This window comes from Mytilus trossulus, chromosome 14, assembly GCF_036588685.1.
Source record: "Mytilus trossulus isolate FHL-02 chromosome 14, PNRI_Mtr1.1.1.hap1, whole genome shotgun sequence".
In the NCBI taxonomy this organism is placed as follows: Eukaryota; Metazoa; Mollusca; class Bivalvia; order Mytilida; family Mytilidae; genus Mytilus; species Mytilus trossulus.
The window spans coordinates 76,101,889-76,114,597 of record NC_086386.1 but is presented as its reverse complement, the minus strand read 5'-3'; the positions used below and the strand labels follow the sequence as shown (position 1 = coordinate 76,114,597).

The 12,709-nt window shown below is 31.1% G+C and overlaps 1 protein-coding gene across 1 annotated transcript in view; it reads right to left on the bottom strand.

The window, feature by feature from the left end:
- Nucleotides 1–12,709, bottom strand: part of LOC134698072 (putative leucine-rich repeat-containing protein DDB_G0290503) — a 35,424-nt gene that overhangs the window by 2,385 nt on the left and 20,330 nt on the right. Inside the window, exons 5-11 of the mRNA XM_063560362.1 lie at nucleotides 12,224–12,292; nucleotides 8,494–8,598; nucleotides 8,159–8,227; nucleotides 4,731–4,832; nucleotides 4,003–4,071; nucleotides 566–667; nucleotides 16–84 (exon numbers count right to left, since the gene is read on the bottom strand). Of these exons, the coding sequence (XP_063416432.1) occupies nucleotides 16–84; nucleotides 566–667; nucleotides 4,003–4,071; nucleotides 4,731–4,832; nucleotides 8,159–8,227; nucleotides 8,494–8,598; nucleotides 12,224–12,292 (585 nt within the window). The remainder of the gene's footprint in view (nucleotides 1–15; nucleotides 85–565; nucleotides 668–4,002; nucleotides 4,072–4,730; nucleotides 4,833–8,158; nucleotides 8,228–8,493; nucleotides 8,599–12,223; nucleotides 12,293–12,709) is intronic.

Sequence of the window (12,709 nt, the reverse complement as noted above, 5' to 3'; positions counted from 1 at the left end):
AAAACTAAATATTACCGAGTGTCATTTAGTGCTTTTGTCAGCCGATTTACTTCCTGTTGATGAGTGCTTGCTGTGCCTGAAAGACTGGTTAAACATAAATAATATTAAAGATACACTTGTGTTTTGATGTTTATAGATCAAAACCAAAGCCAATTGAAAAATTCGATTAAAGTCGACCTAAATAAATAATTGTTCTGTTTTGTTTTTGTCATAAAAAATCCAAGGAGCGGTCGTGTTTGTTTTTTTGTTTTTGTTTTTTTTTTTGTTAACGGAATGAAAAATGCAGTTTAAATGCTGTAGTAACAATAACAAAAACAAGAAGCAGACAAATCAATATGTATTGGTACATGACAGGAAAACTAAATAAAGAGATTTTTACAACCGTTTCGCAAATACATGACGCTTCCATTTATTACTTATTACGTATATTACATGTCAGCGTTTGAAAGCAAACAAAAGAAAAAAATATTTACCCATGACGAGATATTTCATTTGATGTTTACTCCAAAAATCACACAAGAAGGAAATATTTAACAATATGTTACAAAATCTATTATAAATGTACCTGTTGTTAAGGACTTGTACTTCTTTTTCCAGGTTTCTCGATTTTTGTTCTAATTCGTTCTTTTGGCTTTGCAGTTGTGAAACTTGTCCCTTTGCATTTGTTCTGTAATTTATTGGATTTAATTACTTATTTATGTGTTGTTTAATATGTTAATACCATTATACAACCCGATATATAGATCCTTTTGGTTTTTTTTTATGCTGATTGTTTTAGGGAGCAGTGATCATTTATAAGATTGAAAATCGTTTCAAATTTTCCTTTTTTTTTTGCTATCTTGTCATCTTGATTACATAATTTGATGTTATGTTGTGCAAAATAAAGGCAACAGTAGTATACCGCTGTTCAAAACTCATAAATCCATGAACAAAAAAAACAAAATCGGGGTAACAAACTAAAACCGAGGGAAAGGCATTAAATATAAGAGGAGAACAACGACACAACACTGAAATGTAACACACACAGAAACGGACTAAGCATAAGACAAAATTCCACGAGAATAACAAACATAACATAAAACCCAAATACATGAATTTGGTATAGACAAGTACCGTGACACGTCTTATCGCAATGTGAATTAATACTCAAAATAAGAGAAAACAAACGACGCAACGTTAAAATATAACACACACAGAAACGAACAATAATTTAACAATGGCCATCTTCCTGACTTGGTACAGGACATTTTTAAAGGACAAAATGGTGGGTTAAACCTGGTTTTGGGCATGCCAAACCTCGCACTTTAATAGCAATGTTAAATATAAGATTGAAATAACAACATAATATTACAGGACTGCAATACAAATAAAGAAGAGAACATATTAGACAAAGAAACACATGATAAATAGATAACAAAAAGCATCAGGTTTAAAATTCAATACGCCAAAAATGCACCTCGTCCACACAAGACTCACCACTGACGCCCAGATATAAAATATCGAAAGTGAAAAAAAGTACAAAGTTGTGCAGCACTGAAGATCAAAAGTTGAAAAAGGTTGTGTCAAATACGGCTGCGTTTTTATGCTTGGGATAAGAACATCCTAATTATTTAGAATAATTAATGCTATTGCAAACAGTAAATTTTATCAAATGAATATAAAAGAGATATACATAATGAAACTAAATTATTAACTAATTACAGAAAACTTAACCCGAATACATAATGCTAAGACCAACACAGAATAGACACAATCGACTCAGTCCAGGCCTCAACGCAATAAATCATTAGAGCCGTGGTGTAGTGGTTAGTGCATCGGACTACTAGCACAAAGGTTTCTGGTTCGATTCCTATCTTGGATGAAAATTTCAGGAACTCAATTTTCGGCTCTCCCTTGACACCATTTGCGAGTATGGTCTTGAGGAAACGATGATAGTCCGTCGGAAGGGGAAGATAAATGGCTGACCCGTGTTAAGAGAGAGCCATATCTCTTGCACGTTAAAGACACCCTTGTAGATTTCGAAAAAGAGTAGGCTAATGCCGCTACAAGGGAGCACTCGTACCCGCAAAGTGGAAAGGGATTAATATAAGTTGCAAAACTTGTTTCCCAATCCACTATAAATAAATATGTTTAAACTATAAATCATAAAAATGACGTTACATACGATGGCGAAAAGGCACAAAAAATATGTCACATTTGAATTTATGAAATTTCTTAAAGAGCACAAAAATGACGTCACATATGAAAAACTATAATTCAAAAGTAAGATAGAATTAGGATAGATTTAAGATTATATTAGAACTAAATACTTATATTACATTTAAACACAATGCATATTGCAATACTTATTATTAGCAATGAACTATAATATATATATGCCCAGTTTGTTATGAATCAAACTTCAAACGTTGAACAAAATTCAATCAAATAAATGAAGCGGTGATTAATTTTCCTTTCCATAACACATAAATATAATAAAAAAGACGTCAACACATTTGACAATATCCGATGAGAATTACAAATATAACATTAAACTTTAAAACTGAATACATGAATTTGGGATAGACAAGTACCGTAACACGTCTTATAGTAATGCGAATTCACATTCAGCAAAACAGTCACAATCGGGAATAAGTCACGTTTGGTAATTAAAAGATTAGACGACACAATGACAAACCACAATCTACCATGTGGTAAAAATGTCCTTAGCTAGTCTGATTAAATACACATCGTATGGATCCACCAATTCGTGATGGTGTACATAAAATTTACAGAGTGTCAATTTTAATCTGTCCTCCTCATGACCTTGTTGGAGCAGTTTCTGCGTTAGGAGCACACTCCTGTATATGAAGTCCGTATAGTGTGAACAAGCACGTGAATAACGTATCAATTGTGATATGTAAACACCATACGAAGGGACAGAGGGTATTTTACTAGTGAGAAATGGGGAATTGATAATTGGGAAGTTGAAATCGTCCCGTTTATCATAGATTTTCGTGTGAAGTCGTCCATCTACGTCAATATTGAGGAAAAGATCAAGGTATGAAGCAGTCCTTCTAGTATCAGTAGTATCCTAAATTTCAAGTTCACTAGGATATATGAGATGTAAGTATTGGCTGAAGTATGGGTTAGTCAATGATAGAACATCATCAATATATCGGAAAGTAAAATTAAAGAATTTAGCAAGGTGATTTTTCTGTTTGTCTTTTAGAATGTTTTGAATTAATTCTGCTTCATACGAGTACAAAAACAAATCCGCCAGCAGGGGTGCACAATTAGTACCCATTGGAATATCAATTCCAAGCTCTATAGTGAGACATTGTAAATAATGTTTTTTACATATGAAGACAATATTATTGAAGGCTTTATCGGCTGGAACAACGACATATTTGTCATGCAAAGAGGATAAAGCATCCACAACCTCCGGATTCTTGATAGGGTTAGAAACAACATATGAAAACACAGTTTTGTGGTGTCATTTTCACTTGGACACGTTAAATATGTCTTCACACCCATTGGTCATGTTTTTTTGTGTTTGACCTTGTTTCAGCGATGATCAATTATTAATTCATTTCCATATCATTTCTCATACAGTATGAACATAAAAGGAAGCTTAATTTAACCAACCTAAGATTTGACTTTTTTCATATTCATTATATATTCTTCTCTATGAATGTATTGTAACGTTTCAATGGTAGGTAATACTATATACATGTATAATTCAAAAGTTTTGTGTTTAGTGGAAGATAAGCAAGCAAAATCTAGGGAGTGGTGCAAATTATGATACAAGCATGAATTAAGCACAAATCATCATTATTATATACTTTTTAAGAAAAAAACTGCTGGCCATTAACAAAAATATTTTTTCAAGCTAGCCACGACTTTTTTCTTCGTACACTTTTCAGACATTTTTACATTTTTCTTGAATTTGAGCGTCACTGATGAGTCTTTTTTTCATTTCCGATTTCAAATACTACTGTTACGGTCAAATCTATACAATACCTAGTGCTACTTAATTCTTGTTTCAGTTGATGAATTTCTTGTACATGTCCATCTGTATTGTTTGAAAGCCTTCAAATACATTGTTTAAGATAAAGTTTTTATGACATAATTAACACCAATGGGATACAAAATGTTTTAAAAGAAAAAGGTATATATAAAAAAAAACTGTGATTAATTGTCACGGTCTAGTCTTGTATTTGTTAAAACGAGATTATAAAAGAGACTGTCATGTACATTGCTATTCATTGTTTAGGACCCATGTAAAGAACAAAACAATGATAGGATGTAAATAGAATGGTACATTAAACGGAATAATATATACCTTTTTCTTTTATTTAGAATGGCCATTGTTACATTATAGTTCGTTTCTGTGTGTGTTACATTTCGGTGTTGTGTCTCTATTGTGTCGTTGTTCTTTTATATTTGATACGTTTCCCTCAGTTTCAATTTGTAACCCGGATTTGTTTTTTCTCTATTGATTTTTGAATTTTGAACAGAGGTATACTACGGTTGCCTTTTTTTAGCAGTTTTTACAGTGCGATAACTATTCTCTATAACTGGATTTATTGGTAATATGTGCGAGGGAGATATATAGATCAGGTATGATATACAGGAAGACAGAGGGGAAACTTCTTTGTTATATAATAGTTGTAATTTAAACAAGATACATTTCAATTAATGTTGATGTATTACATGGTCAAAATATATTGTGCATATATATAGCGTACCTATTTTTGAGATCTTGAACTTCCTCTTCAAGCTTTCGTGTTTTCTGTTCCAAAACATCCTTTTGTTTTGTTAGTTCTGAGATGTTTGCACTATCTTTTAATCTGTAAGCGATTATGATATTATTCTGTATTACCATAATGTTATAAATTGCTATGAAATATAATATATTGTACTTTAAATATGAACCTGGTTTCTTTTCTGAATTTAAATGTATTTCTAAAGTTGATGGGTAGTTGATCTTTTTGTTTTAAAGAAGAGTAATATTTTCCACTACTTAAGCATATTATCAAGTTGTGTTTTCCCTGTATTAGAAGACGATAGTTTTTTTTTTTGTATAAAGCAGTCTATAATCAACAATTAAACTTGTATACAAGTTTTAGCGGGACAAAGTATTTAGATAATGTTGAAAACCGTACTTTGACCTTTTATGGTTTATTTTTACAAATTGTGACTTGGATCGAGAGTTGGCTCATTGGCACTGATATCACATCTTCTTATGTCTAATTACTTTTACAGTTTTGATAGGCTTTCATTATCTCAGTTTCTAGTTTATTTGAAGTCAAAAAATTTAAACAATTAGTGGAAGAAAATTAGTTGGATCAAATCGTTGGGGCCCTTTGATTGAATAAAAGCCACCATATTTGAAAGATTAGAGACATTAAAAACAGGTTTGCTTGTTCATGCATACTTTAAATACACATTTAATATTTTAATAGTAGGGATAATAATTTCCTTTTCACAAAAACATCTTAAAAATGAAAAATTTTATTGACTAATGATTTGATGATCAATTGAAAAAATGTCTCCATAAAAACAATATAAAAAATATATAAAATTGGCTATGAGAAAACATATAAATTGAAAAAACTGAGAGTCTAATTTATTACAAAACAATTTACGAAATACATAATGACATATTTATATATCCCGCAATATTTAAGATATCACAAGGAAGCTATTAAACCAAAAGTTCCAAATGGTGCAGTTGAAATCATCCCTTCGTAAATTTTACGGACGCCATCACGAGTATGTTGACCGTTATGGAATAACCGTTTTTCACAAATGATATCGGATATATATGTTTCTTACGTCGTAACTACAATCCCCTTCCCCTTCATGAATATGACCTACCGAATAAGACTATTTACCGGATTTGTAATCACATAAGCAACACGACGGGTGCCACATGTGGAGCAGGATCTGCTTACCCTTCGGGAGCACCTGAGATCACCCCTAGTTTTTGTTGGGGTTTGTGTTGTTTATTCTTTGGTTTTCTATGTTGTGTTATGTTACTATTGTTTTTCTGTTTGTCTTTGTTTTCATTTTTGTCCATGGCGTTGTCAGTTTGTTTTGGATTTAAGAGTTTGACTGTCCCTTTGGTATCTTTCGTCCCTCTTTAATCAATTCCAACTGCTAAAATTTCATTGATTTGTTAAATGACACAACTATTATTAAATCTTAATGTAAATGGTGTAAATCATATTATATAACTTAAAGAGACTTGAGAGTAGAATCTATGCAGTAAAATTTTAACTGGAATATATGGTCAAATAATGAAATAAATCGTTATTATTAACTGTATTTAATTTGGTTATAACAGCTTTCGTATTTAGAATGTGTTATTAAGATATTTCTATGGTGTGATTTAGTCCTTTTAATTTCCCTTTGTTTTTAAACAGGTCGGGGATCACTACCTTATATGGAAGTGCATAAATTAGCATACTTATTTCCTCGCACATTAAGTTGTTTATTTACGTGTTACGCAAATTTTTTTTTACCTGTTTTGTTTTTTTATCAATCCACTAAATAGCTACCTAGCATGATGGACTCCTCAACAAAGAACATGTGTTATTTACTGAAATACAACACGTTTTTTCGTGCAATGCGGGATTAACAATTTTGCTTAGTTTTTCAGATTAACGAAGAGTTGTTTATATGCGAAGAAACAAGTGTTTGAATTACCCGATATATAGCCCTGAATATGTTTGGTGATGACACGAAGATTTTATGAATTCGTCCACCAGACAGCATCGAAACAAGTGAAAACACAGTGAAAACACAGTGAAAACACAGTTACCCATAAGCCAAACTTACTAGTCTTAACAGTCGTGCTAATATTCATGGGGGCAGCAACTTTCGTATAGATAGTTAAAGAAAAATGTGTGATCCTTGAATTTTGTATTTGTAAAAAAGCGAAGACTTGGTTCTTCATTAATATGAAATATTTATATACATAACAGTGTTAACAGAATTTATAAGTATTGATTTTTTCCGTATTTAGGACCTTCAAACTGTTCCCCTTGTTCTGAAGGTAGTAAGCATGCAACTGTACTTTTACTTTGTTTTTGTATCTGCGAAGTTTTTTTAACATGTTTAATGGACACGGACATGTTGTGTTTTTGTTCGGATTGTTTTACACAAGTAATTATTGGTCCCGTCATAGCTTAGTTTTCCGCATTCAACCTATAATTGTTTTCTTTACAAGATTGTGTCTTGGATGGAAGGATGTCTCATTCTCATTTTCTTCTTTCTATATACAAAGCACGTTTAAGAAAAATTAATATGTAATATATGGCATCCAATATGATTCAGAATATATATACGCACATTAAACTCAGTTAAAGAGAAGTTCAAGTCCGATGTCAGAAAATGTAACAAAAGAAACTAAACAAAATGACAATAATACACAAATTAACAAAGGACTACTAGAATTTACTGACATGCCAGCTCCAGACCTCAATTTAACTGATTGACAGATTATGTCTTAATCATTCGAATATCAAGCACGATTCCTCCCCCTTTAAAGCACTTAATTTAAGCATACTGAGTGAATATTATGATGTTCTTACTTTTAGTTCAGGTCCTGATAAAAAGTTTACACATCCAGATAGAAGTGTTTCAGTGCCAGTATTTTTGAGGCAGAAATGTTTTTAAAATGACATTATACAGGTTTTAAAACTCTCAAAAAATTTACGTACTTGACACCGGTCACTTCATCTGAAATTTTACTGTTCCACGCCGTGACATTATTGCACAGGTACAATACAAAACAATACAACAAACCTGTTCACATACTTTTACAAGGGGAAAAAGAAAGTCGAATAGTGAAGCCCGTAAACAATACTTTTTTAATCTGAGCATGCAAACTGAAAATTATGTTATATATTTTACAATAAACATGTTCGCAAAACAAAAACAAAATTGAGAATCCCAGACACTATTAGTTGACACTTTTTGTGTTAATTACACGTGTTTTCAAGTGATAGTAAACAAGTAGTTGCCCACAATGTATTGTAGTTCATTGAGTCGATTGGTCAGTTTTTCAAGGCCATCATTGGCCTTGTGTTTGGGAAATTACTATGCAAATATATTCTGACGTCAGTAAATCTAGAAATCTCGACCTGTAAAAGATAAAACTTCACAATACCTAGTGCTACTTAATTCTTGGTTCAGTTGACGAATTTCCTGTTGATGTCCATCTGTATCATTTGAAAGCCTGGTAACAAATTTGTAAAGATAAAAAATCGATTAAATGATTTACAGTGAATTTGTATAAAGCAAATGTTGATAAACATCCATTAAATGCACAATACTTGCAGAGGTTACTACGATTTATAAAAAAGGTGCATATGAAATTAACATTTTAATTTTAGAAAATACACACTTTTAATTTTATAAAGGAAATAGAGATTTTATTATATAAATAATAGTAAAGTGAACTATAGAAAAAAGTGAAATAGCAAAAAATCGTGAAAAATATACCTTTTATTGAGTTCTTGCACCTGCTCTTCAAGCTTTCTTATTTTTTGTTCTCGGAACTCGTTTTGTTTTTCTTTCAGTTCTGACATTTGAGCATTTTCTTTTGTCCTGTAAAAGATTTTGATTTGATTTCAGATTCAATCGATTTTAATTAATCATAAGGCATAAACATGTGCATCTAATATTCACAGGTTGCATTCGTGTCTTTCGTCATAGTTATAGGTAATCTTTTTTATCAGAAGGCTAATCTAAAATATGTTTATAGTTCCATAGCCAGCATGAACTCTTTGTCACTATTTACATGAAACAGAACATCCGTTTATGGAACTATAAAATTGAGAATGGAAATGGAGAATGTGTCAAAGAGACAACAACCCGACCAAAATAAAAAAAAACACAACAGCAGAAGGTCACCAACAGGTCTTCAATGTAGCGAGAAATTCCCGCACCCGGAGGCGTCCTTCAGCTGGCCCCTAAACAAATATATACTAGTTCAGTGATAATGAACGCCATACTAATTTCCAAATTGTACACAAGAAACTAAAATTTAAATAATACAAGACTAACAAAGGCCAGAGGCTCCTGACTTGGGACAGGCGCAAAAATGCGGCGGGGTTAAACATGTTTGTGAGATCTCAACCCTCCCCCTATACCTCTAACCAGTGTAGAAAAGTAAAAGCATAACAATACGCACATTAAAATTCAGTTCAAGAGAAGTCCGAGTCTGATGTCAGAAGATGTAACCAAAGAAAATAAACAAAATGACAATAATACATAAATAACAACAGACTACTAGCAGTTAACTGACATGCCAGCTCCAGACTTCAATTAAACTGACTGAAAGATTATGATTTCATCATATGAACATCAGGCACAATCCTTCCCGTGAGGGGTTTAGTATCATACCATCATAACATATATGAGAAGAACATAACCCGTGTCATGCCAACAACTGTTTTTAGAATAAACGTGTTTAGTTCCGACGCAAAGACCTTATCAGTGACTCAATATTAACGCCAAAATATGCAATCTTTAATGACTAGTTTGTTTGAGTTGTTTGAATTATAAACACTGCACTTTATTTGATTTTTTGAAAAACTAAGACTTTTCTAATTCAGGCATAGTTAACCTTAGCTGTATTTGGCAAAACTTTTAGAAATTTTGGTCCTGTATACTCTTCAACTTTGTATTTTATTTGGCCTTTTTAACTTTTTTGGATTCGAGCGTCACTGGTTTGTCTTTTGTAGACGAAACGTGCGTCTGCCGTATATCCAAAATTTAGTCCTGGTATCTATGATGAGTTTATTCATATGTTGCATAATTCAAAATATGCATTTCCCAATATTCCAAGTCAATATAAGACGGATATTTGTTATAATACGATACATGTATCTATACACATGAATGCAAGAAAGTATACTTTATCTGTATTATAAGACATGAAAGATTGCATACTAGTATACGTACACTCTAATATACATGTTATAACGCTTTCTTCATTAGATATCTCATAACTTTTTATAAGTTATCTAGTATAAATTACGAGAAATGTTATGTGCTTAGCATGATATCAGATAGTATCTGTTCACCTTTTTATCTATATAACGTTTAAACTAAAATGTATCTTATTAAGTTTTTGAGATCAATGGTATTCTTTACATAATAATATATATTAGACATATTTAGTTAAATAATTCATCAAATATCTAATATTTTTTGTTGGATAATTTATATAATCTATATGATGTCTTATATAAGATATCTCATATAGTTGTATTATTGTATTAGTCCAGTCAATCTAGCATTAATTTGACCCTAACGTATAGTCATTGCAACAGAAGATTTTTAAGTTTAAATCTTTAGTATTATACCCTAAATATTCAAAGAAAAAAGTCCCAGGAAATCTTACTTAAGAAAGACTAAAAAATCAGGATTAAAAAATTCCTATGGAGATTTGCATTGAAAAAGGGAGATTACTCTTCAAAAATTGCAGAAACCTATCAATAAAAATTGATACAAAATTATAACTTTACCACTTTTATTCAACAGAATGTATTGATTCTTGTTATTTTAGCCGTTTTTGGAGTATGTAAAAGACAACCTTAAAGGTGTTTTCAAATCTTTTATAAAGCTATAATATAGATTGAATAATTCATTAGTTGACCATTTATTGAATTTTCTAAAGGGGCACTAGCTACGAGATATATAAAAAATCTAAAGTTTGATTTTTCACTGTCCAATCAATAGTGAAAGTGAAATAGTGAAATAACAATTCGCTTTTTGCAGTCAAAAAGGTTCAATTTTGTCAAATTACACTAAGAAACTTTGATAATTAGTAATTCACTTGCAAGTGAAAGAGTCGATATTTTTAAGTTCTTATTCATGTGAACTTCAATTTAACCCCTAGCTAGAGATTGACAACGCATGCATTGTACGTGTACTGGTTATTTAAAGAAAAAGAATGTCAACAATGAAAGTAAAACTACGGTAAATCAGTTGATTACTAATTCGATGCACATAAAAGCATTCTTATACGGTTAAAAACAGTTAGAAACATCAGTTTTTAATATATAGATAAAATCTAACAGACCTATAAAAATCCAATTGCACGTATTAGTTTAATCTTTTCATATCTTTATTTATGTAAACATCGCTTTAATATATGGTCATGTGAGGTCAAATCGATAGTTAATTAGATGGCGTCTGGACTAAAATACACACGAAACGATCCTATATATTATCTACCCCATGCTCTGTAAACTGTTTATTTTAGACTTTTGATAGTTTTGAAAAATGTTTCACATTGTTATTAATCAGATATGATATTTTGAGTCAAATCGGTGACCATGAATTTGACAGCTAATGCCCCTTTAACATGTGTAAAGAATCTCAAATTTAATTAAAAAAAAATAATAATTACGCATATATTCTTCTTTTTGTGGTTTGAAGTTTTTTGCAATAAGGTAGATGCTGAACAAATATAATATACAGATATGAACAATACAAAATTTCACATAATTTTTTTCAAAATGGTCACAAAGCCACAAATTTGCAATTTTTTAATAAAAAATGTACAAAAAATAAAAATACCGATAATACTTCGGTTATGTACATGTCATTAAGCAGAATATTATATAATATATTCAAATACGAACTAATAACCCCATCAAAATATCATAAATACATATATTTTAAGAAAATCAACTAAAAACTGACAATTTTTTTTCGGAATTATCTCCCCTTCCAATGTTAATTTCCATAGGATATTAAAAATGCTGATTTTCAGTTTTTCTTCAAGTAATATTTTTATGGGACTTTTTTCTGTGTATAGTTAGGGCTTAAAGCCAAAAGAATAGAACTTAAATATTTTGTTTTGCAATTAGTTTCAGGTTAATACTTAGTTTGACTGGACTACAAGTTTTCTGCATTAGCTGCGCATTTCGACAATCAGTGTTTTTTTTCAGTGACGTCGATACGAAAAATTATCAAAACAAATAAAGAGATATTAACTAAAAAGGCAAATTAGTAGAGCCAAAGCTGGGCAAGGAATCAGATCTTTGGATGGTGTTGTAACAGCAAATTTTAATAAACACATTTGTATATTTCGTCTCTCCCTCTTCAATGTGAGATTGACATCTTATAAACTATAGATTTTAAGAAAATGAAAATATGTTAAATTGCTTATTAATATGAATGTTGTGTGCAATATTCGAACTTTAAGACAAAACAATACCTTTTGCTACTAAATTCATTTTTCAGATGACGAATTTCCTGTTGATGTTCAACTGTCTTTGTAGAAAGCCTGGTAACATATTAGAAGATAAAGTTTTAAAGAAATCATGCTTATTTAGTTGTTGACAACAACAGATGACATGCTAGTTGTTATAAACGCAAGAGGTCCGATTTAGACATATAAGTGACATTTGAATAAAAACTGTAACAATGCAAAACAATATTCGAAGTTGAATTAAGCGATTTTAAATAAAAACTTTCAAAAAGGTTGTATCAAACCTGGCTCGACTATAAATGCATGTATTTGCTATTGTTTCAGAAAAAGGGAGAAGGTTTGGGCCCATTAAAACGTTTAATCCCGCTGCAAATGTTTGCACCTGTCCTAAGTCAGGAATCTGATGTACAGTAGTTGTCGTTTGTTTATGTAATATATACGTGTTTCTCGTTTCTCGTTTTGTTTATATAGATTAGACCGTTGGTTTTCCCG